Source organism: Heptranchias perlo, chromosome 3 (assembly GCF_035084215.1).
Source record: "Heptranchias perlo isolate sHepPer1 chromosome 3, sHepPer1.hap1, whole genome shotgun sequence".
Classification (NCBI taxonomy): Eukaryota; Metazoa; Chordata; class Chondrichthyes; order Hexanchiformes; family Hexanchidae; genus Heptranchias; species Heptranchias perlo.
The window spans coordinates 87,934,295-87,960,864 of record NC_090327.1 but is presented as its reverse complement, the minus strand read 5'-3'; the positions used below and the strand labels follow the sequence as shown (position 1 = coordinate 87,960,864).

Here is a 26,570-nt window from a genome sequence, read left to right as displayed (position 1 = left end):
TTACTAAGTTATGATGGAGGGTCAGAATTGAAGCTTTAATCTGTCATTATCAAGGACTTGCTGAAAACAGGAACTGATTTCTATCAGTTCCTGTTTTCAGTTCAGATTTCCAGCATTTGCAGTTTCTTTTTTTAGCATTATTTCTGTTGGTTGGATTCATCCCTTAACAATGCCTCAAATGTGTCCAGTCCACAGGTATAAACGATATAAGGATACAGTAAACACATATTAGAAAAAAATACTGCTTGACATTAACAGCATATCAATATACTTTTATGCCAAGTTAGCTATTTTTTGGAATATGCAAGTTTGCCTTAAGAACGATTGACATTTGGAAAGTAGTACTTCTTGAAAGTTTTCAAATACTTAAAAGGTCAAGTGATATGTACCAAATTAATGGACATCAAGCAGAATTTCAAATTACGAGGACAGTCATACCAGCAAGAGGCAGAATCTTTTGCGGAGGTACAGGGAGGAGGTAATTAAAACTCTAAATTTAACATCCTGAGTGAGCCAGCTGAGGATTTTACACAATCCTCTGTTCATATTGATTCTGCATATTCCAATGAAAAGTACAAGTCCAGTTTAGTCGAATACAAAAAGCAGGCACCACATTTTTCTCCTATTTGTATTGTCTTCGGATTCTGTGTGCACAGTTGGTGAAGCAGACTTTTCTGTGTTCAAGTTACAATAACCCTTTCCACCAGCCTATGTTAAAGTCATACCACAAGAATTCTTGTGCTTCTGTTGGAGAAAAAAATATAACGCCTTCCTTCAAAATCATATTTCATAGTAGTGGGCAGAGGTACTGGAGACTTTTACAATTTTGTGAAGATTTTAAAAAATAATTTGTTTAAATATTGCTGAGGGGACTTTTCATTAACTGTTTCATACAATCAATTTTTGGACTTTAATGAGTAATGTGTAGTACAATGCAAAGGGATATAGCAACTTTATTAATGTGTGTTACAATTAAGTTGGGAAAAGTACCTAGATTGAACTACTGATTGCCTTCACTTTTTATAAACTTCAATGTTGTTCATGTGTCCTAATGAAGATAATTTTTAAATTTATTTATCAGGCCATCATCAATGATCATGTACCATGAAGTCTCCCAATTGTTCTCCTTGGTTAGTTGGGCAGAATGAAGATAATGGTTCTGTTTTCTCGCTGGAATCCAGTGTTTTCTGCAGCGACGAGCACCTGCATAAAAATCATTTAAACACCTTTATCATAAATGTTGGTGGCAGCAGATTCATTCTGTCACATGAAACTCTGTTGTCCCACCCTGAAACACGGCTGGGGAAACTGGCTACATCTGAACAGGATTCTGTGCTGGAGCTATGCGATGATGCCAACTTTGTGGACAATGAGTATTTCTTTGACAGGAGTTCTCAGACATTCAAGTACATCATAAATTATTATAAAACTGGAAGATTGCATGTAAATGAAGAACTTTGTGCAATGTCTTTTTTGCAGGAAATTGAATACTGGGGAATAGATGAACTTAACATTGACATTTGCTGCCGAGACAAATATTACAGACGGAAAGAAATTAATGAAACTTTAGACATAAAGCGAGGTACAGAAACGATTCAGAATGAAGAGGAAGATTTCTCTGGGGTAATTTTTGAAAAACTAAGGCAAAAACTTTGGAACATGATGGAGAAACCTGACTCTTCAAAGCTAGCTAAAATATTTGGAATCCTTTCTGTAGCCTTTGTTCTCATTTCCATTGCAAACATGGCTCTCTTTTCCCTTGAATATACAGTTCTGGAACCCCCTTTATTGAACGCAGTTGAATATATTTGCATCACATGGTTCTCTGCAGAGTACTTACTGAGATTCTTATGTGTGAAAAACAAGTGCAAGTTCCTTAGGAGTCTGGTGAATATCATAGACCTCATTGCTGTGATCCCATTTTACATCACACTGCTGGTGGAGCAACTTTATGGAGGTTTTACAGAACTGGAAAATGTCGGAAAAGTTGTCCAGATCCTAAGGTTGATGAGATCACTACGCATGTTGAAGCTTGGGAGACATTCAACCGGTAAGCTAATCACTTCATATAGAAATTTCCCCCATATAAAATACAATAAAAAGTACCAGTTTTAATACAAATTACTACTAATATTAATAAAGTAAAAAAATATCTGTTTATGACATAGTGGTATACTTGAATCATGTAATAGTTTAAAGTCATAAGCTAAACAATTATACTGTGCTATTCCAATGCTGCCCTGGCTGGTTTACATCTTCCACCCTTCATAAACTTGAGCTCATCCAAAACTCTGCTACCCGTTTCTTATCCCGCATCAGTTCACGCTCACCCATCGCCCCTGTGCTCTCTGACCTACATTGGCTCCTAGTCCACCAATGCCTTCGAATTAAAATTCTCATCTTTGCGTTCAAATCTCTTCATGGCCTCACCCTCCCTATCTCTGTAAGGTCCTCCAGCTCTACAACCCTCCAAGAACTCTGTGTTTCTTCAACTCTGGCCTCTTACACATCTTCCACTCCCTTCGCCCCAACATTGGAGTCTGTGCCTTCAGCCATCCACGCTTTAAGCTCTGGAATTTCCTCCGTAAACCTCTCTGCCTCCCTACATCTCTCTCCCCCTGTAAGACCCTTCTTAAAACCTACCTCTTTGACTAAGCTTTTAGTCTCACCTCCGAATATCTCACTTTGGATCGGTATCAATTTTTGCTGGATTATGCTTCTTTGAAACACCTTGGGATATTTTCATACATTAAAGGCATTGTATAAATGAAAGTTGTTGTTCATGTTGTAAAACTCCAATTGATGCCAGCACAATCCTTAAAACATTACACATTAAACATATTCAGTCACAGTATTTGAAAATATGGCCTTTTGGTCAGCTAGAAAATAGGAATGCAGAGTGGCATTTCACTCGTCTCATGGGACACTCACGACATGCAATAAATGTCAATCAGTTCCTAGTGAAGTTTTCTCTGTTACTGGGTAGCTGAATATTGCTTGAAAACTGCAAAGGACTTTAAATTCAAGCTTCCTTATTGTATGAGCTGGTGATTGAACAGCATTAATGAAAACAACGTGCAGTGTAACAGAGTTTCAGATAACACAACTATAACTGTAACCGTGTTCGCCTGTCACCCTGATTATCCTCCATTTTCCAGATTACTATATTTTGTTATTATTATCTTTATTTAAATCTAGAACAATAATGTACCATTCAAATTAAAACATGCACAGCTAAACTGAAATGTAATATTAATGAGTATAAATAAATCTATTGTAGTGGTCAATTTGGTATTACAATACATGAAGCAAGCCTTAGCTAAACAGAATATTAAAATATGGTAAACTGACTGAAATGGATAATCGTTTTACCATATCAATTTTACCATAGAACACAATTGATCAAAGAGAAGGCAGAACAATTCTTCACCTGTTAACCTATCGTAAAATATAGCTGGTCTCACCTTTAAAAATTCTATCCTGAAAGTTTAATGCACTGACTCTCTGGGAGGAGGCTGTGGAGCAAAGTTGAATCAGATCTCGGTTCTAAAGAAAGATGAAATTGAAAGTATCAGCAGCATGAATCACTTTATTCAGCCTTAGTACCATAATTATACTTGTGTTAATGTGCATTATGATATCTGAGATTTGTAATGTCGCACCAGACTTTTATTTTCTTGTTAATTCTGTAATACTTCACCATACGGATTGCGGTGGTTCAAGAAGGTGGCTCACCACCACCTTCTCAAGGGCAGTTAGGGATGGGCAATAAATGCTGGCCTTGCCATTCCTGCTTGCTATGTGTGGCTTGGTATTTCTCGTGATGGTTCAGCTGTGATTTGTCACTGGGGGCGAAACTGGGCCGTGTAGCAAATGTTTTGTAGGCGTTACACGGACACCCAAGCCCCAAAAATGGCATCTGAGATACGTGCGCACACTTCCGGCATGACGCGCGCAAGATGCCATTTAGGTAAAGGGGTTTGCGCACACGCACCTAATGAACACCAGCAGCATGTAGAGTAGGAAGATTATGAATTAAATCAATTAAAGGGACCGCTGCCATTTTGGAACTCCACGCTCCATCCAACGCCCTGTCTTAACCTCACACAGCTGAACAGGACTTAAACGACATGGAGGACCCCCCACCTCCACTAGCGGTATTTAAGGGGATCATGCTGGAGTTACAGGTTAGTTGCTGGAATATTTCTTCTGGCTGCTGCCGCATCTGTACCTGTTTTTGGAGGTTTCCTATACTTGAATAAAGCTTCAATACTCTACAGGAAGTGGGCTGACTGACAAACAACAGCAAGGGCACTGGCAGAGTGGCATGGGTAGGACAGGAATGCTGTCATCCTGAGAGAGGACAGCAGGTTCATGTTCAATGGAGCCGCTGCCACAAGCTGCCTCCTGTTATGTACCACCTTCTCCTGCAAGAAAGCGGAAAGTGTGTCAGTGAGTATCCTGCAAGATGTTTGGGTGATGTGGTTGTCATGGTTGAATAGCTGCCAGTGTGTGTGACCTGTGGGTTGTGGGTGTGCAGCTTGCAACAGTGGTAATGTATGAGGGTGAGATGAAGCATCTGATTGGAAGAGTTGAGTACTGATTGAAAGGGTTTGTTGATAGGTGGGTGATGGTGGGTGTTGTGCGTGGAGCAGTGGATGAGGCTAGTGGTGTAGTTGGTAGGAGATGCCACTTGACAGTTGACCTCACTCACCTTGACCACTCATGTCAAATCATTGAACTTCTTCCTGTACTGCATCCATGTGCGTGGTGCTGTGCTGCTGGCACTGACCTTGTCCGTTGCTGCATCCCACTGCCTCGTGAGCATATCTCTGGAGGGCCTCTTGCCCCCCTGCAGATATAGGATGCCCCTCCTTCTGTCCCCCTCTTCCATCAAGGCCTCTAGTGCACTATCTGAGAACCTCTCGCAGGCGCAGTCAATTGTCACTATATTCCAGCACAGATTTACTTCCCAATGGACTTCCAGCACTTCCTGCAGCCACAGTGCACCAGGTAGCACGAATGTTATGTGCTGCCTGCATCCTAACCAATGGGTATGGGTTAATCGCGGACCGTGATCCCAGTCCCCGATTTTGTGGGTTATCCAATATAACCCCCAGTGACTTTTAAATCCAAACTTTCCATCAATCAAATGCAAATGTAACACAGAAATTTGCATGAGTTACACAGCTTGGTGGTAAAGTATAACATAGGAAGTGAGGTGGTAGATGCAATATTTTCACAGTGGTGTATCATAATCCTCAGGGAAAAATGTGAAATATGAATATATTCAATCACAGTGTCAGAGTTTGAAATTATGGGATTCTGATCAGCTGCAAAATGTATTTATGATGTCCCAAGTGGGGAAGGGGTGTACAGCTGTAGTGAAAGAAGTTTATAGATCTCTCCAAACACAGTGAAATAAATCTTTTTTGGCTGCTTCCTGGAAAATGAACAGATAAGCCAAAAAGTTCTGAATATTCACCGGAGGTGGGAAACCTCATCTGCCACCAGAGCATATCGAAAAATCAGGAGCAACATTCCTGCGATTCTTTGATATGCATCAGCTGCCGGAATGTACTCGGAAATTTACTCCCATAATGTTTTCCTTACCCACTGCAGGTAGATCAATAATTATATTAATAAACCCTGCATGTAATATGGAGGAACAGTTTTTTTGACTGTTCATTTGTTTAGGGTGTGGCTTTGTACAGCAAAAACCAAAAAATAGATACAACTTCAGTATTTTCTTATTTGCATCTTTCCTTCCTTCCTGTATATTCCTGCAGCAGCACTTAGTGTATTTGAGCAGAACCTTTGGGTGAAATGTCTGCTTTTTTCACCTTCCTTCCCATTTCCTCTGTTCTGTTGTCCTCGCAATTTCCTCTCTCCTTCCCCTCTTCCCCTCTCCTCTCTTCCCCTCTCCAACCCTCTCCTCTCCCCTCTTTTCATAAGTAGAAATAAGAACCACAGGAATGAGTGGCCAGAGTCATTAGGTTCAATACCAATAGAAAAGAATCACTTCCTCAGTAAATGTTCCGAAGTTGGGCTTCCAACAGCTGCCCACATGTCTCCCCAATACTCCCAGGAGGTAATCAAACCTTCTCATTTTGATCTCTTTTATATTTAAATTAGTTTTTTAATGATACATTTGATTTATTTTACATTCTGTATATTAAATGATACTTTTAATATATTATAGATCAGTTTATATTTAATATATAATGGATTACATTATATTTAATACATTATTTAAATATATATATATATCATCTTTTATATTTAATATATTTTATTTTACTATTATTGTACTTTCAGGGCATTCACTTCATCTTCAGTCTCTGTGGGTAACACCATGAGAGATCCACTAGTAGACTTCAAAATATAGACTCACCTCTTACCCTGTAGAACTGACTACTATTTGAAAACTAGCTCAGCTGTATCTGCTGGCTGGCCCAAAACTTTTTAAAATGTACAGCTCTTCAGCAGTTGTCTCCAAGACCTGAAACTCCGATACTAGACTGTAGACTGCCACATGATGCCCAATACAATTCTGTGATCGGAAACCTCTGGCCATAGAGGATTGCAGTCAATCAACCAGCGGGTCCCATTCCCAAAGGCCTCAGACACAGCTGTCAGTCAAGCCTACTAATCCGGGCTGAGGCCTGAGTCTTTGTTTTGTGTCAAGGTGGCATGCGGCTACCTCTGTAAATATATTGACACAAAAGGTAGTTGATGACTACATCTCTCATAATCAGATTAGATCAAACAGCCATTTATCAATACTGAATGGATAACCAACCTTTAACAATGGAAAGAGATTTGTGAGTGCATGTAATGGCTACGATCGACACAAAGTTACACCTCCAGACAACTTATTATGTGTTCCGTAGAAATTCAGACTTTGTGAAGTTCTTGCAGCCAAACTGACTAGTCTGAGCTGGTGGCCTTTCTGTTGAAAAATACATTGTCTGACCTTGGGTGTTAATCCCTTACAAGCTGTTTATAGCAATACAAACTACAAGTTAAAAAATTCAATACAGACTAAAAGTACATTTTTGTCACATGTCCTTCTTGCCACTGTGTTTGCCCCTGGTGCTAGCGTGTGATATAGAAGCTCTAAAACCTAATTGTGTGCAACTCCTAGGTGCTACACTCAGTGGCAGGAGTGTAGAAAGTGACTGACTACTGCATACCTATCCAAGCTTCTTGGGACTGAGGTAACTCTTCCCTAATGGCAGTAAAATTCCAAGATGGACTTTCTGCAAGCCACACATCTTGTGAAGCTACATGGACAGTCTGGTCCTGAACCTTTTCAGCCACATGCGCTGGCATTGAAGAAGACTGGCTGGAGGGCCTGCGAGTGCTGTAATCCAGAGAAAGAAAAGCATCATCTGCACACATAGCTGTTATGTCCACTAGTACTTAGTTATGTCATTAGTACGGGGCACTGACTCTGCACGGCCATTGATTTGTGGGAAAGCAGAGCTAAACGTAGCAATGAGATCAGTGAAGCCCCATGAGATACTTGTCCCTGTCACTAGGAAGCTGGAAGAGACAGCTATCTGTAACCTGGCACCCCAGATATCTGTGACAGCAATTTGAGTATCCATGGACAAAGCACAGACAGCCCTGAGGGCCTCTGTCATGGGGGTCCCTAATGCAGAAGTCTCTGAATTGCTACACACTCCAAGATGGACTACAGTGCTGCAAAGCCATCTGTCAATGTATCACACATAAGGGTGATGAATTCCTTCATGCTGCAGCACAGTTTCTGACACATTACCCTAATACTTTGATACTCTGCAAGTGCCCTTTCTTTTAAGAGTAGAACCATGACCGCTGGAAACCCGAGGCTCTTGAAACGAGTGGTGACATCTCCTGACTCTCTGGCCAACAACCTCTTCCTCCTCATTTTCCACCCGCAGATGCTCCTGCTCAGACATGCTCTGTATTTCACCCAGTGTACTCCCCATGCCTCACCCTTTATTTCCCTGGGTGCATGTCTGTGAGTTGGTTCTTGGGAGAGAGATAGTAAATTATGGTGCGTGCTTCGAATTACTGGCAGGTCCAAATGCAGAGGGGCCTAACTCACCTTCCCCCTCTGTTTCCAATCTTCAGATTCATCTGAAAGAGGAAAAGAGGAGAGAGGTTAGAATAGGGTGCCAAGGAACAGATTCTACATTGCTTTTAGTAAAATAAGCCACTTAAAAGTTTTGTGATATCATTTGCTGACAGTTAATGTGGGGTTCAATAGAATAAAAAGCAAGAGAAGCAGAATGTCATCACACACCTGTCGTGGGCACCTGTCCTCCTACTTCACTTTCCCCAAGTCCATGCATAGCCCAACTATTCAGGATCTGCAGAGTTTCCACAGAGGGGCAGGTGAGAGGACATAGCTTTTGGGACCACCACCTGTTGGCAATCTCTGTCTGCTGTTGTGGGCTGCCCTTTTCTTTAAAGAGCTTGGAACATTTAGAATTTCCTTTGGTTTCCATGAGCAGCATTCAAAGTCAGATGTCAGCAACCACACTATAATATGACACGTGCAGGCAACATGCAATTGCATACCATGGGATGCTTTTGGTGGGGTGAATGCATGTATGGCTACGAGTGAAGGTACTCTTCCATGGGAAGGCTGGCAATGGTTCCTTGTGGCCTCCTGGGCATTAGTGGTGAACTATTCAAGCATTTTCACTAAATGGAGAGGAGGTATCTGTGAGTGACCAAAATACCTGGCTTAGTGAATTCTTGAATTCTTACCTTGCTGTAGCTGTGCTACTGTGTGTGGCATCATTCCATTGACACTCATTGCATGCCTTGACCACCTCTTGCCACTGCTGCTGTCCTGCTCTCCTTTGGGACCTGTGCTACACAGTGGCAAAAAGTGCACCCCTCAACTGTCTAACTTCCAGTAGATGCGCTTTTACAACTTCATCAGGAAGCCTGGGGGATCTCAGCACTCAAGCAAACTTGACAGACATTTGCCGCAATTGAAATTTTCTAATTTGCTTGCTTCAGAATTTCTCATGTGCTGGCCCCTTTAAACTGCTGAAAGCCTTTAAATCCTGTAAAAAGGATGCAAGTTCCCATGCCCCCTTGCCAAATAGGAAGCTGCCACTCCGTGCCATTGCAACCACCAAGAGCTTAGCACAATTGCTAAATTTAGACGGACCCTGCAAACTGCGGCAGGGTCAGCCCTCTGGATTTTAGGCAGCCGTGAATGGCGCCCATTATAATTCCACTTGGGGTTTTGCTTGAATGGAAATTCAGCCCATGATTTATTTCATGTCTACCAATAAAAAACTGTAACATAGTGTGACATCAGGGCGTGACACAGGAAGTATGATGCCAGAACATTACAGGCAGGAACTACTTGCCATTGTAGTGTTTTAATATATTACAAATGGATTTCTGTGGCAATGCTCATGGTGAGTTGAAGGATATACTGTTTTATAATAATGGGTGGGGGATGTTGTCCCATATAACGTATAGGGTAATTTTATGAGTCCTTGCTGAAGGTGGGGAAATTTGGATGCATGTGGATTCGGAAAATTACTCCTACAAAATGTTATCATTGGGGCACTGATTTATGGTGACTCTATAAATCAATTCGCACTTTTTGTACTTAGTATTCTGGGATTTTTGCCTGTATCTTCAGGATCAAATTTTGTCCATTTTTTCATGAAAACTTTATGGCCTTGATTAGTATTCTATAGTTTTTTTATATGTGTTCAATTTTTATCTCATATCTTTTTTAAAGCCCCAGTAACACAGTAAGATGGTAGGCAAAATGCAGTAGGCTGGAGATAGATACTAGGTAATTAGCAGCCTGAGGTTTAGTTACACTGGAGCATCTCTGAGCTCTGAGCTTTAGTAGAATTGGGAAAGGAGTCGTAATAGGGTTTAACATAGGGTTTTCTTTGAGGTATTATTGCTGGCACTTTTATTCCCTTCCATCTTCTGAAGAAAAGAGTGATAGAAGTCCTTCTGTTATTCTAAAAATATAAAACAGATTTGTATTCCTGAAAGGCACATATCATTCTTCAATTCTCACTGCCAGATTAATTATAAACAATAGTTTATAATCAAATTACATTGAGTCTACAGCACAGAAACAGGCCATTCGGCCTAACTGGTCTATGCTGGTGTTCATAGACAAGCCTCCTCCCTCCCTACTTCATCTAACCCTATCAGCATATCCTTCTATTCCTTTCTCCCTCATGTGCTTATCTAGCTTCCCCTTAAAAATATCCATACTATTTGCCTCAACTACTCCTTTCCTCGTGGCAGCGCATTCCACATTCTTACTACTCTTTAGGTAAAGATGTTTCTCCTGCATTCCCTATTGGATTTATTAGTGACTGTCTTGTATTGATGACCTCTAGTTTTGGACACCCCCAAAAGTGGAAACATTTTCTCTATGTCTACCCTATCAAAACCTTTCATTATCTTAAAGACCTCTATCAGGTCACCCCTCAGCCTTCTCTTTTCTAGAGAAAAGAGCCCACCCTATTTAGCCTTTCCTGAAAGGTATATCCTCTTAGTTCTGGTATCATCCCTGTGAATCTTTTTTGCAACTTCTCCAATGCCTCAATATCCTTTTTATAACATGGAGACCAGAACTGTGCACAGTAGTCCAAGTGTGGTCTAACCAAGGTTCTATACAAGTTTAACATAACTTCTCTGCTTTTCAATTCTATCCCTCTAGAAATGAACCCCAGTGCTTGGTTTGCCTTTTTTTATAGCCTCATTAACCTATGTTGTTACTTTTAGTGATTTGCCTATCTGTACCCCGAGATCCCCTTTGCTCCTTTACCCCATTTAGACTCTTCTTATCCAAGCAGTATGTGGCCTCCTTATTCTTCCTACCAAAATGTACCACCTCACACTTATTTATGTTGAAATTCATTTGCCGATTATACCCCCATTTTTCAAGTTTATTAATGTCTTCTTGCATTTTGACGCATTCTTCCTTTGTATTAACTATACAATGAAGGCAAGCGATTTCAATGATGCCTCAACTTGTTTCCCGTGCTGTCTGAAACACTCCATGGTGAACGAGTCGTGTTTCAGCTGGCAGCCATTTGGACATTTAAATGCCTGTTTGACAGATGGGGATTAAAGGTGAATTATTGCAGCAGGGCACTCAGTTCTCTCAGACAAACCTTTGGCTGGGAGATCTTTGTGTTTAGACTGAAAATTCTTGGTTTCCACTCAGAATTATTCTGTTTACACAAACGTACCAACTTTTCGGACCATCAGGATGGGGTGCGCGATGGCTGCATTCACCACTACATCCGAGCACGATCAACATCACCATCCTTACCAGGCACGACGTGCACTTCCGCCACTTGGAGCTCCACAACATAGTGCTGTACCACAGGCATCTGCACAAGGGCACAGAGGCGAACAACAGCGATGTCACCGTTGGCACCCTGGAATGATCCAGAGGTGATGAAGTTGAGGGCAGTGGTCACTTTAACAGCGATGGGTAATGAGCAGCTCGGCATGAAAGAGGCTGTAGAACAACAGAATGATAGAGGGAGTGACGTCGCAGGAGGCACTACCCTCACCAGAGGGTCTACAGACCAAGGCTCAGCTTCCTGGACTTCTCTGAGGAGCAGTGCATATGGAGGCTGAGAGTGAGTGGCCAGGTGGTTGCAGACATCCACAGCCTCTTTCATGCCGAGCTGCTCATTACCCATCGCTGTTAAAGTGACCACTGCCCTCAACTTCATCACCTCTGGATCATTCCAGGGTGCCACCGGTGACATCGCTGGAGTCGCTCAGTCGTCTGCACACAAGTGCATAAGGCAGGTCACCGACGGCTTGTTTTGCAGAACCTCGCAATACGTCAACTTCCCCATGGACGACTTCAGCCAGACAGAGAGGGCAGTGGGATTCCACTCTGTGGCTGGCTTCCCACAGGTACAGGGTGCAATTGATTGCATGCAAATAGCAATCTGAGCACCTCCACACGAGCCAGGACTGTTCATCAAAAGAAAGGGGTATCACTCCATCAACGCTCAGCTCGTTTGTGACCAGCGCAAAAGATTTCTTCAAGTGTGCACCAGATTCCCTGGCAGCTGCCACGATTTGTTCATTCTGAAGGAATCCAACATCCCGGGCCTCTTCCACGATGCGGGCACCCTTAAGGGCTGGCTCCTCGGGGACAAGGGATACACACTGCACACGTGGCTCATGACACCTCTGAGGAACCCCATCAGTGAGAAACAGCGTCGATACAACGACAGCCACATCGCCACCAGGTCTACAATTGAACATGCTATAGGGCTGCTCAAGATGCGATTTCGGTGCCTCGATCGTTCTGGGGGAGCACTTCAATACACACCAGAGAGAGCGGTCACATTATAATAGTGTGTTATGTCCTGCACAACATGGCGCAACAGAGAGGGGTACCGGTTGAGGAGGCCCCATCCCCTCATCCACCATCCACATCTGCCATCTACATTGAGGAGGAGCAGGAGAGGATGAGGAGGAGGACCCATGGGCAGAGCAGCGGCTCACTTGGCTGCTTGTGAGGCCAGGGAGTCACTCATATGTGAACAGTTCTCATAAGATCAGAAAGTGAGAAGAGTCCAGTCCTCACACCACCTGGAAAGACCAGCACCAACACCAGCCCATCCCCCCCCCAACCCTGCACCGGACAGTCCTGCAACTACACATACACCCACTGTAAAGTGACCCACTGGGTGGCATCAAGTGTTGCCGTTCATGATGAAGCACATGAAAGGGCGCTATCACAAAAGCCAGTAAAGAATGGGTAAGACGTGGCAGTAGCGGTGAGAATGATAACATTTAATGTGACTTTAACAGAAACCAAATATAAATGGGGAAAACATGACAGTCTGTCAGACACCCTTGTGCATACCCTTTGTGATCACAAATGCATTGCTTTGTGTGAGGCTGACCGTGAAAGAGGTGTATCAGAGGGTGTGTAACAGACAGGGACGTCACATTGGATCAGGATTGGGGTGAGTGGTCATGGTGGGGTCACAGATGGGGCGGTGAGGCAGTGCTGAGGAAGTGAAGGTAAGTTGAGGATGAGCCTTAAGTGGGTGTGAGGAGTGATATGATGGAGTAGTCTAGGCAGTGCAGAATGAGTTGGGGGGTGGGTGGGTGATGTGCACCACGGAATGTAGGAGAATCAGTAAGTTTACTCACTTTTGCTAACCTAGTTAAGTCATTGAAACACTTCTTGCACTGGACCCAGGTACGGGATATGTTGCTCCTGCTCGTGACCTCCTCTGCCACCTCGAGCCAGGCCTTCTTGGTGGCCGAAGCAGGGCACTTCCTCCTGTCGGCCGGGTAAAATAGTTCCCTCCTCCTCCTCAGCCCAGCCAACAGCACCTAAGAAGTGAGGCATCGCTGAATTTTGGAGCAGCCTTGCCCCTGTGCTGCTCCATTGGGTCTCCTTGCTCTTTGCTCCAGCAAAATCCATTGGAGCAATGGCCCTTTAAATCTAGATGCTCCAGCTGACAGCCTGTCATCCGGGTGCGCAGTCCGCCCAATGCGCAGCTTTCGGACGGCAAAACCGGAAACAAGATTAATGGCCACCAATTAAGTTGCGATTGCATGGGGAAAGGTAAGTTTTTACTACAAGGGTTTGCTGCGCGCCTATTGACAAACCCCCCCACCACCCTTTTAAAATCGAGCCCATTGAATTTTAAACAATGAAGCCTAATGAGGTTGTTTCCACATCATCAGTCAGCTACCTAATCAGAGAAGAGCAGACATAATCAGATCAAGGTGGGGAATAAAGAGCATTTAGACTAAAGGTACTTTTACCTTCCTAGAGTGCTGTTGACAGTCGATACATAGGTCATGTGAGGTTAATGGCATACAATTAATGGCAGCAGTCTCACTTTTTTATGCACTTACAGGTTATTAGCAAAAATTTACAATGACTTCCTCATGTCGCTTGGTAACTGGGCTCACCATTCACCATGCCAGTGTCCTTGACAATAATGCAAAATAACATCATGATGCAATTACTCCCACACTGTTTGCATTAGCAACATTATAGGCCCATTTCTCCCTTAAGTAGTCTTCAACAGACCTCCACAGAGACCAAAATAAATAACAGTACAAAAGAATGAAAATGGAATGGAGGTTTTCTCCTCAGGGATCAGAAGAAAAACATATATAATAGCACCTTAACAGCACAGAATCACACTGCACATAGAATAGGAGTAAATACATAATAGGGTAGATGTTCTGCAGAGCCATAAAAAACAATGAACAAGTACAATGCTCACTGCTTTCTAGCAAGGCCATTTCCCTGCATTTCACAGAGTTAAGTTGGCCCTAATTACTAATTCATGCTAGCTCTGGGTTCATATTAGGTTTGGTTCTGGGAACTCACCAAAGGAAATGGTGAGAAGGTACTTGTGGGATGCAAACTCTTAAAAATAAGTGGCTACATATGGGGGCAAAAAGTAGTTCAGCCTTTAACAATACTGAAAATGGTTCCAATGTATGTTTCATCCTTTCCAAAGGCTGTTGGGCACACAAAACCTGCAAAATAAATGTGGAGACAGGAAGAAAAGTGTGTGGGAAAGTAATGGAACAGTATAACACCCAAACATCCTGGGAAGTGGAGATAGTGCTGAATGAGGTGAATGCGAGGAAGGTTTTCCTTTATTGTGCTCCAGGACATCCTTCCCAGAAGACAACACTGCCGTATACCGGGCAGGAGGTGGCAGCAAAAAGGTGGAGCAGGTGACCTTGACTGACAGACACTGCAGTCCTTATGGTGCAGCTTTGCTGCAGATGTTCTTGAGCAGATGTCACAGATCTTCAACTATTTTTGTGTTGACCCAAAGCCTGATAGACAGTTGTCCTCTCATTGCCAGATAGGTGTGATGCAGGTTGCAGGTCTGGTTGATGATGTAATGGAAAGTATGGGCAGTTTGACCCTCGTGCTTGTATACCCAAATGTATAAGAAATTCCTTAGTGAGTTTAAAGCTGTCTTGTATAAATAAACACCAGCAAGATAGAGATTCACAGGAAGCAATTTAAATTCCTGTTCCCGCAGTTCTTATACATGGTATCAAAACATTAATTTTGGTTGGGTTTATGAGACAGGGTAGGTTGAAAATTATTTTCGTATAATAGGAATGAAAATTAGCTCAACTATAACTGTAAGCTATGCTTTTACATCAGTGTAAATTATTTTTTGATATGTGTTGATGCAAAAGTGGTCCTGCCACTTAGGACTCTCATTAGGATCTGCTTGCTGAGTGTATGGAAGCCAGAAGGTGTGAGACCATCTCTAATAAAGTAACAAACCAATTGGGGTTCATACTAGGTGCAGCATAATCTCACTGCTGTGGGGTTCAAAACCCCTTTAACAAAAGACATTTGAAGGAAAAGGTTAACTGTACCCCTTTTAAACAAAGACATTTGAAAACCTGCCATCACAATAATGTGGTAAACTATTCTTGCAAATCATCTTTTTCCCTCACTGACGCTGATGGTATTGGAGAAGTATGAGTTTCGGGATCGAAGACATTGTACTGCAGATCGATATCTAGATTATTAAATAAATCAGCTAGATGGATATTGAGCTTTAGGGGGTTGTCAGGCTTTCAAAACACATCGGCTTTTGGAAGCACAAGCTTTTCAACACAGCAGGGGGTAATGTAAGAAAAGGCAACAAAGACATACATTGAAGTCTTCGGATCAGGAAAGCAATGATAGGTGAGAAAAAAAAACATGGGCCTCTCATTCCTATCTGGTAATCTGTTGAAAAGAACTGGGATTTGTAAAATATCAAATAGTATTGCACCCAGCATATGGTCAAATGGTAAAAAGAATGGATTTGAAGCCATTGAAGCAATCAAAATTGGAGATGTAAGGACCATTAAGAATGTCTGGGCGTAGAAATGTAAGGGTCTATCTCTACATGAAAGGCCATAAACAGAGACAATAAAGGGGACTTTTACAACCCATCGTTCAAGCACATGGTCTTTTCGACATCAAAGTGTCTCCAGTCACATGATCAAAGCCTAAACTGTCAATCATTGAGGTATGTTAATGATTGAGGCATAGCAACAGGGAGCAATTGGACAAAAATAATGACCCTCCCCAATCCTACGTCCTATTGGTAAAAAAAAATGAAAAGAAGACATTGAGAGAAGAACAGGCTCTTCTCTTCTTCACCACCCAGCAGTCACAAGGAACGCACATTGCAGTTGAACATCACGCAAGAAGAAGAGGACCTCGAGTTCTGAAGAGCTGATCAACCTTCAGGCCCGATGAGCAAAAGCATTCGTTGAAAGGTTGTATATGTATTAATGATTTGCCTGATGTATGTATGAATTGTTAAGTCATTACATAATAATGTTGTGAATTATTAAGTGTATAATAGGAACATAGGAACAGGAGTAGGCCATTCAGCCCCTCGTGCCTGCTCCGCCATTTGATAAGATCATGGCTGATCTGTGATCTAACTCCATATACCTGCCTTTGGCCCATATCCCTTAATACCTTTGGTTGCCAAAAAGCTATCTATCTCAGATTTAAATTTAGCAATTGAGCTAGTATCAATTGCCGTTTGCGGAAGAGAGTTCCAAACTTCTACCACCCTTTGTGTAGAAATGTTTTCTAATCTCACTCCTGAAAGGTCTGGCTCTAATTTTTAGACTGTGCCCCCTACTCCTAAAATCCCCAACCAGCGGAAATAGTTTCTCTCTATCCACCATATCTGTTCCCCTTAATATCTTATAAACTTCGATCAGATCACCCCTTAACCTTCGAAACTCTAGAGAATACAACCCCAATTTGTGCAATCTCTCCTCATAACTTAACCCTTGAATTCCGGGTATCATTCGAGTAAACTTACGCTGCACTCCCTCCAAGGCAAATATGTCCTTCCGAAGGTGCAGTGCCCAGAACTGCTCACAGTACTCCAGGTGCAGTCTAACCAGGATTCTGTATTGCTGCAGCATAACTTCTGCCCCCTTGTACTCCAGTCCTCTAGATATAAAGGCCAGCATTCCATTAGCCTTATTGATTATTTTCTGCACCTGTTCATGACACTTCAATGATCTATGTACCTGTATCCCTAAATCCCTTTGGACATCCACTGATTTTAACTTTTTACCATTTAGAAAGTACCCTATTCTATGCTTTTTTGATCCAAAGTGGATGACCTCACATTTGTCTACATTGAATTCCATTTGCCACAGTTTTGCCCATTCACCTAATCTATCAATATCGCTTTGTAATTTTATGTTTTCATCTGCACTGCTTACAATGCCACCAATCTTTGTGTCATCAGCAAACTTAGATATGAGACTTTCTATGCCTTCATCTAAGTCGTTAATAAATATTGTGAATAATTGAGGCCCCAAGACAGATCCCTGCGGGACTCCACTAGTCACATCCTGCCAATGTGAGTACCTACCCATTATCCCTACTCTCTGTTGTCTTTCGCTCAGCCAACTTCCTAACCAAGTCCGTACTTTTCCCTCGATTCCATGGGCTTCTATCTTAGCTAACAGTCTCTTATGTGGGACCTTATCAAATGCCTTCTGGAAGTCCATATAAATAACATCCATTGACATTCCCCTGACCACTACTTTAGTCACCTCTTCAAAAAATTCAATCAGGTTTGTCAGGCACGACCTACCTTTCACAAATCCATGCTGGCTCTCTCTGATTAACTGAAAATTCGCAAGGTGTTCAGTCACCCTATCCTTAATTATAGACTCCAGCATTTTCCCACAACAAATGTTAGGCTAACTGGTCTATAATTCCCCGGTTTCCCTCTCTCTCCTTTCTTAAAAAGCGGAGTGACATGTGCAATTTTCCAATCTAGAGGAAAAGTTCCTGAATCTAGAGAACTTTGAAAGGTTATAGTTAGGGCTTCTGCAATCTGCTCACCTACTTCCTTTAAAACCCTGGGATGGAAACCATCTGCTCCTGGGGATTTGTCACTCTTTAGTGCTATTATTTGCTTCATTACTGTTGCTTTACTTATGTTAATTTTATTGAGTCCCTGTCCCCATTTCAATATTAGTTTTCTTGGGATTTCCAGCATGCTGTCCTCTTTTTCGACTGTAAATACTGACGCAAAGTAATTGTTCAACATGTCCGTCATTTCCCCATTGTCAATGACAATACTCCACTTTCAGTTTTTAAGGGGCCAACACTTTTTCCTAATATAACTATAAAAGTTCTTGATATTAGTTTTGATATCCCTCGCAAGTTTCTTTTCATACTCTCTTTTTGTCGCCCTTACTATCTGTTTTGTGACCCTTTGTTGATCTTTGTATCTTTCCCATTCGCCAGGATCTGTGCCATTTTTTGCCTTTTTGTATGCCCTTTCCTTATGTCTTATACTGTCCCTTACCTCTTTAGTTGTCCATGGCTGTTTTTTTTGGCATGTGGTATAAACCGATTCTGTATGACGTTAAATGTTTCTTTAAAAATTTCCCACTGATCATCAGTCGTTTTACCCATTAACAGATTTGCCCAGTTTACTGTGGACAGTCTCTGTCTCATCCCATTGAAGTCGGCCTTACCCAAGTCTAGAATCTTAGCAGCTGATTCACTTTTTTCCCTTTCAAACATTACATTGAACTCGATCATGTTATGATCGCTATTGGATAGATGTTCATGCACATTTAAGTTGTTAACTAAATCTGGTTCATTACTCATTACTAAATCTAGTATGGCTTGCCCCCTTGTTGCCTGTAGGACATACTGCTGTAGAAAACTATCCCGGACACACTCAAGAAATTCACTACCTTTCTGACAGTTGCTAGTCTGCTTTTCCCAATCTATGTGAAGGTTAAAGTCCCCCATTAAGACCACTATGCCTTTGTTACACGCTTGTCTAATCTCTGCATTTATATAATCTAGCACTTCAGAGCTGCTGCCAGGGGTCCTATACACAATTCCCACTATAGTCTTAGATCCTTTCCTATTTCTCAATTCAACCCATAAGGTCTCTGTGGGCTGCTTACCTCTCGTTATATCCTCCTTTATCATTGAAGTGATTTCATTTCTAATCACTAAGGCTACTCCTCCCCCTCTTCCATTTTCCCTATCTCTCCTGTAGACCTTAATAACCCAGTATATTTAGTTCCCAATCCTGACCATCCTGCAGCCATGTCTCAGTGATAGCTATCATGTCATACCCTCCAATTTGAATTTGAACCTGTGTTCATTTAATTTATTCCTTATACTCCATGCATTTGTATATAGAACTCTTAGTTGGGCCACACACCCTAGCCTGTCCTTCAGCTTTGATGCTGGGTTAATCGCCTTACGCCTTCTAGTTTTCACTTTATCTGTAGTGCCTAAAGTACACTTTCTTTCTGCTGCTCTACGTTTTTCCCCTTCACTTGTTCTTGAAGAACTGTCTGTACTATTTGTATTGTAAATTTCCCCTGGGTCTTCCCCTCTCTTGCTGCTCTCAACTTTACTCCCTTCTGACTCCCCGATCAGGTTCCCATCCCCCTGCCACTCTAGTTTAAACCTTCCCCAACAGCGCTAGCAAACACCCCCGCGAGGACATTGGTCCCGGTCCTGCTCGGGTGTAACCCATCCCGCTTGTACAGGTCCCACCTTCCCCAGAACTGGTCCCAATGTCCCAGGAATCAAAATCCCTCCCTCCTACACCATCCCTGCAGCCACGCATTCATCCTGTCTATTCTCCTGTTCCTATACTCACTAGCACGTGGCACCGGTAGTAATCCTGAGATCACTACCTTTGAGGTCCTGCTTTTTAATTTATCTCCTAACTCCTTAAATTCACCTTGCAGGACCTCATCCCTTTTTTTACCTATGTCGTTGGTACCGATATGGACCACGACTGCTGGCTGTTCACCCTCCCCCTCCAGAATGCCCTGCAGCCGCTCCGTGACATCCTTGACCCTAGCACCAGGGAGGCAACATAGCATCCTGGAGTCACGTTTGCAGCCGCAGAAACGCCTATCTGTTCCCCTTACAATTGAATCCCCTATCACTATAGCCCCGCCACTCTTCTTCCTCCCCTCCTGTGCAACAAAGCCACCTGTGGTGCCACGAACTTGGCTCTTGCTGCTTTCCCCTGATAAGCCATCTCCCCCAACAGTATCCAAAGCGGTATATCTATTTGAGAGGGAGATGGCCCCAGGGGACTCCTGCTCTACCTGCCGAGTCCTTTTACTCTGCCTGGCGGTCACCCATTTCCTTTCTGCCTGTGTAATCTTTACCTGTGGTGTGACCACCTCACTGAACGTGCTATCCACGATAGTCTCAACATCACAGATAATGGGATTTTATAGAGGAAAGTATGGTTTGATTTTGCTTCATGAATGCTCGTATGAATGATAAGATCATTAAATAATTACTTTTGATTAACGAGACTACCGTGAGTGAGGGTGACTTTCTTTGCTTGACTATTCGTCCAGTGTCCAAGAATCACAGGAAATAAGGAATTCCCTACACTGCAAATCCTAGATTAAAATGCATTTAGCTGTTCACTTTATAGATTAAATTTTCTACCTTTCATTGTCTGGAGAGACCACAGGCACTCTCTTGCATTCAGAGCATGAAAATTTAATTGGCCAACGAGTTGTGCTATGTGTTTGTACACATCAAGTAGCATCCTGATGTTGCTCAGCTGAATGCAGTGTGTGACGAGAGAGAGCCCGCAGTATAATTAATATGCCAAGTACTCATGCAATCAAATCAATATATGTGACATGACAAATCCTTAAGATGCATAAGGGATGATTTCTTTTATCACACCTGTGTAGTCTCATATTGGTGGAAAATACTTGCTTCATTTCTACAGTTGCCATATCAAAATAACTTGGTGATAGGGTTGCCAACCCTCCAGGATTGTCCTGGAGTCTCCAGGAATTAAACATTAATCTCCTGGACGCTGCTGCGAGCAACCAAGGAGAAAAATCATAGTGGTATTAAAACATAAATGTGGTTATTTTTTCATTTTCTTTGAACACTTTAATTTATTAGTTGTAAAAATTTTGGAGATGGGGAAAAAAGGCTGTTTGACTGACAGTCAAGAATCATCCAACTGGGTAATGAAGTGTCTGTTCACTTTCCATTTGGCCTGGGTAAGCGGTGCACTGTGAGAATGGACGTGTCGGGCGACCAATGGTGGGAGTGTGGGGGCGGGGCAGTTGGAGGTTGGAAACATCCAGGAATACGTCTAACTAGAGTTGGAAATTCTATGTTTTCAGCTTAAAAAACAAGTTTCTTTTTAAAGAACACCCGTGCGAAAAGTAACATAAACAATAAATTGCTTTTGAGTTCTCCAGTTCTCCAGTTAGTTTACCTTGTGGAAATAAATATTCTTCTTCACAGGGAGGAAGTAAATATCTTGCACCCCCAATGCTACAATATAGGATTCATAGACCAAGATTTGAATTTGGGCTTCCTCCAAATTTCTTCTAGTCTGATAATGAGGAGGTCTTCCCACTCTACAAGCACATCTCTTGATATGTGAACCAAGAAGTAATATTAATAGTATCTCTGGAGTTAGTGTTATCCTCTTAATTGAGGATAGTGTAGGTGCAAGTGAGTAACTGAGAGAGAAAATTCTGGAGAGGGAAGGAGCAATAACACAGTAAGATGCACAAAACACAATTTGTCTTAAAGACCTCAAAGGAAAGACAATAAGTAAAATTAATGGAAAGCTATTATTTCAGCATGTTGAGGCAGAAAGTGCAAACAAGCAAGCAGCCATTTCTGAAAATGTTTCCCCAATTGAAACTGGCCCATGGTCCACACAAGTAGAGTTTTGTTGTTGCTTACTGATGTCTTTTGTTTCTGTTTACAAAGTACTGAAAAGGCAAGGAAATAAATTTTCAACGCCTATTGCTTGTCACCAAAAGTTATCTCAGCTTCTTTGTTTTGATCACAATGTATATCCGAATAGTCCCGATTGTAAGATCAAACCCAACCTGCCAAGAAACATTATGGAAATGTTGCGGATCAAGAACCGTGAAAGGGCAAGTACCAGAAGTAGTGCTGGAGATGAGATGTGGTGACCTACCTGGTTGCTTTTTCCAGTGTTAATGAATGTAGTGTACAAGTCTAAAGATAGCCAGTTATTTATAAGCCTTATTAAAAGCCGCAGTGTCTCAAACTCCTACAACACATCAATACCACACAACAAGAAACTTCCACGGCTCCACAATAAACTCACATATCCCAGTAATAAACTTACATATCCCATCGATAAACTTGCCCAGCTCAGTCACACAGCATCACGTGACACGTTCCCAGTTATGAAACTATCAATAGCAGTAATGTCCTACCACATTATACATCAGTTGGACCATTCATTAGACCAGAAGTGTGGAAGCAGCAGGTATAATGCATGGACTGTTCTTTTGATCATTACTGGTTTATTGTTTGTCATTTTACAGGTCTGAAATCTCTAGGAATGACCGTCACTCTATGTTATGAAGAGGTTGGCTTACTCCTGCTTTTCCTGTCCGTGGGCATTTCTATTTTCTCAACAGTAGAGTACGCTGTGGAGCACACTGTCCCTGAGACCACGTTTTCTAGTGTTCCCTGTGCGTGGTGGTGGGCAACAACATCCATGACCACTGTGGGTTATGGGGATATCCGACCTGAAACCACTATCGGGAAGATAATTGCTTTTTTATGTATTTTGACTGGCATATTGGTCTTATCACTGCCCATAGCTATCATAAACGACAGGTTTTCCTCTTGCTACTTTACTCTGAAGATGAAAGACGCAGCTCTTCGACATCGTGATGCTTTGAAGAAGCTCACCAAGAATTCAGCTTTTGATTCTGTGGTCAACGTTAATTTGCGAGATATTTATGCCCGCAGCATTATGGAAATGTTGCGGATCAAGAACCGAGAAAGGGCAAGTACCAGAAGTAGTGCTGGAGATGACATGTGGTGACCTACCTGGTTGCTTTTTCCAGTGTTAATTAATGTAGTGTACAAGTCTAAAGCTAGCCAGTTATTTATAAGCCTTATTAAAAGCCGCAGTGTCTCAAAAACTGCATGTAGTTGTTCAGTACACTGATCTCAGAAACAAACATTATGTATTTTTGGACCTAATTTCAATCTAAGTTTACTCATAGTAAAAACACTAAAAAGGTTTGTAAATTTCAATACTGCTGCTTGTGATAATATCTCTTGATGGAAACCAGCTAGCTTAGTGCCTGTTCACAGTCACAAGATCCTGGATTTTATTGATCGATTTACAAACACTTTCTGGTATTTGCCAGACTATTTTTGCAACCTATCATATCTGTAAATAATTATTTTGGAAGTGGCAGTGTCCACGTAAAGTACCTCGTAAGTACTTTCAAATTTAAAATTGTTCAGTTACGAAGAACTGGGCATTTTAACTAAAGATGAACATCCACAGCTGAGATGTACACATACTGAACTAAATAGATCCAAGATTACGTTTCTGAACTATTTATTATATATCCTTTATTTATTGGAATTTTTAACAGACCCATTATTAGCATTTTACTTTGATGTCTTCATGTCTAATATTTTATGGAACTGGTTATTAATAGAAGACAGTTTTGTACTAGGTTTTATAAACCAGCACAGATATCAAAGGTTTAATGTAATATCAAGTGCTGTCTATCTGACATTTTGTTCTGTGACTGCTGACTGCATGTGTTGACACTAGACCAAATACTGTAACTCAAAAAGAAATGATCTAAAAGCAAACTGCACAACATAATAAACTCTCTATGCAGTTTGGAGCTTGTTTTAGAAAATTGAATAATGATACGAAGTAATGTTACATTGGCTGTAAAATACATCTGTACCTTACAGAATTTGTTTTTCCATGGTCTGAATAAAATAATGAATGTGCCGTACATCCTGTCATCTTCTCTGGAATTAAGAATTGCAAAAGAGGTTTTTTTTCTGCAAAGGTAGAAAAGCTTCATGTCAAGTGAAGTTGGAAGCCACACAAAAAGTTTTAAAGGTATACACCAAAATGTAAATCAATCATTGCAATCATGCAAATGACATCATAAAATTACAACCTAGCAAGTTCCCACATATATATTCTATAGACTAGCTAGTGTCCTGTGGCATTGCTCATACCTGTTCTGGGGTCTGCAGCATGGTTGTAATGTTTAGTTGCTAACCTGGCCTGTCCTTTCAAGGCGATTGCTCACATAAACCCTGTGGGAAAGTAATCTGCATAGATCCTGAGGTCAATTAAAGGCTAATTATTATTGCTATTAGAAGGTTCTTTAGATTGGAACTGCTTGCCTCATCTGTTTGTTATCTCAATATCTCTCCAGGTTATCTCAAAGCCTAAAAAAACAGGTAATTGTATTTCTTGTTTTTTTCACTGGCAGTTTTACATCAAGTATGATGTCTGGTGTGTGAAGAGACACTCAAAACTTTTATATAAACTGCTAAATCCCCTGTGGTTTTGCATGCAGTGAGCCAGAGGTTACGCTGTTGCAGGGGTGGTGGGAGAAGCTGAAGTGTGGCAATAGGAATGGGATAGAGGTGCACATCGTTACTAAAAGGATTTGGAAATAAGTTTGTAAAAAATGTGATGAGAGACAGTAAAGTAAATGTTCTCAATTGATTTTTGGGCAGCTTGAGACAATGTAGACATTCTGGCAGTAATTTAAATGTGGGCGATAATGTAAGTCGGGCGATGTTGGATCGACTGCCCATTATACATCTCTCCCGATTTTCATCTCCATTGAAGTCAATAGAAATAAAAATCGGGAGAGATGTATAACTGATCCGCCATCACCCATTTTACACTTTCACCCAAAGTCAAAATTATTCCCTTTGTGTGACAGACACACAAGGGGTGATTTTAACTGGGAGCAAGATTCGGACAGTCAGGGTGAGTGCCAAACATACTTGATGTCAGCAGCATGAGGCCCAGGCAATTTTAAATCCTGGACATCATTCAAATATGATTGGTGGCATCCCAACTGATTGCGTTGGGAATCGGGTAGCCCATTGATTTTCATGGCACAATTTCTAGCGGACCACCCATGGCCTATTTAAAGCAGAAATGCACCTCTTAGAGGGAGGATGTATTCTCTGATTTGAGCTTTTGTTGCAAAAATGCTGGACTGCTAGCAGAAATGAGTCGGAGGGCTGCCCCAGGTTTTATGATGACTCTCTGGAGGTCTGGGTGGAGTAGGTCACGGCAAGGAGGGAAAGACTCTTTCCAACTGTTGGGCAGATACATAGGACCAATATCCAGCAGGCCTGGACAGAGGTGGCTGACAAGGTCAGCGCCAGCAGCATCACCCCAAGGAACTACATTCAATGTAGGAAGAGGTTGAGTGACTTTACAAGGGCAGGAAGGGTGAATACAGATCTTCATGGCCATTACCCAAATGGAACAGGAAATCCTGGAGATTAGTGGCCAAGCAAAAGCGATGAGCATTCGGGAAGGCGAGGCTGGCGGCTTATCTGAGCAGTGTGTCTGCCTATTACTTGTACCCCTTCGTTCACCTCAGGACATTGCACATTCAGCCAGCTTGACAACTTCAAGCTGCATTCTGAAAATTGTCAGCTGCCAATGTCCAGTCTATCAGTGCCATGCTAACTCTTGTCCCTTATCTCTAGGTCCTTCACAGTACCTGGTCCTGCAGAAGACAACTCAGAAGAGGACAATCCTCCTGAGTATGCACCAACACGTGATCCATCCCACTCAAGAACCACCACAGAGTAGCACTCTGGGTGGGTTGGTTAGTGAGTTAGAGGGGTCTGCACATGATGAAGCAACCAGCACAAGTGAGCACAAGCAGATAGTGGTGTCAAGGATAATGGAGAAGATGGATCGGTGGTGGATGTGATCTTCTCCATGCTTTGCTGAGTAGGACAGACATGCAGATTTCAGGGGTTCAGCTTTGAAAAGAATACTCCATGAGGCACACAAGCAATTAAACAAGGTATTGGAACACCTGTCAAGGAGATGTCACACCATGGCTAGAAGTATGGAGGAGTCCACTTCTAGCTTGTGTGCTGTCATCTTGCACGGCATCACCACCCTGCAGTCTGCCATGGAGCGTGTAGCCACCTCAGAGACATTGCAATCGTGCTCATGCAAGAAGAGCCTGTGTTACCAGTCTTTGCAACTTTGGTGGAAACTCAAGCAGCTGGCATCCAGACACTGTAGCTCCACCTGGAAGGGCTGGTGGACTGCATTGATAGAAGCTTTCAGGGCAACACTGACCTCCTGAAGCCTGCTTTCCCGAAGTATAGTGGGATTCACGAGCCAGAGCTCCATGGGAGTGGCAGTAGCACAATGGGAGCAGCACGTGTTTGCCTCTCTCAGGATGTCAGCACCCTCACCAGCCCCTCAACCAATAACCGCCGCGGTGCTAGGACATAGGAACATAGGAACAGGAGTAGGCCATTTAGCCCCTCGAGCCTGCTCTGCCATTCAATGAGATCATGGCTGATCTGTGACCTAACTCCATACACCTGCCTTAGCCCTATATCCCTTAATACCTTTGGTTAACAAAAATCGATCAATCTCAGATTTAAAATTAACAATTGAGCTAGCATCAACTGCCGTTTGCGGAAG

The 26,570-nt window shown here is 42.2% G+C and overlaps 1 protein-coding gene across 1 annotated transcript; it reads left to right on the top strand.

The window, feature by feature from the left end:
• Positions 1-1,087: 1,087 nt before the first annotated feature.
• Positions 1,088-23,859, top strand: kcnv1 (potassium voltage-gated channel modifier subfamily V member 1). Its single transcript, XM_067976235.1, has 2 exons — positions 1,088-2,050; positions 22,417-23,859. Exons 1-2 carry the CDS (start codon positions 1,105-1,107, stop codon positions 22,923-22,925), a joined length of 1,455 nt encoding a protein of 484 aa, XP_067832336.1. The 5' UTR covers positions 1,088-1,104; the 3' UTR covers positions 22,926-23,859.
• The last annotated feature ends 2,711 nt before the right edge of the window (positions 23,860-26,570 follow it).

What these genes read in the sequence shown, in the direction of transcription:
- kcnv1 (XM_067976235.1), top strand. Translation starts at nt 1,105, where the DNA reads ATGAAGTCTCCCAATTGTTCTCCTTGGTTAGTTGGGCAGAATGAAGAT. An exon ending in GCTTGGGAGACATTCAACCG is followed by an intron (nt 2,051 to 22,416) that starts GTAAGCTAATCA and finishes GTCATTTTACAG; the next exon opens with GTCTGAAATCTCTAGGAATG.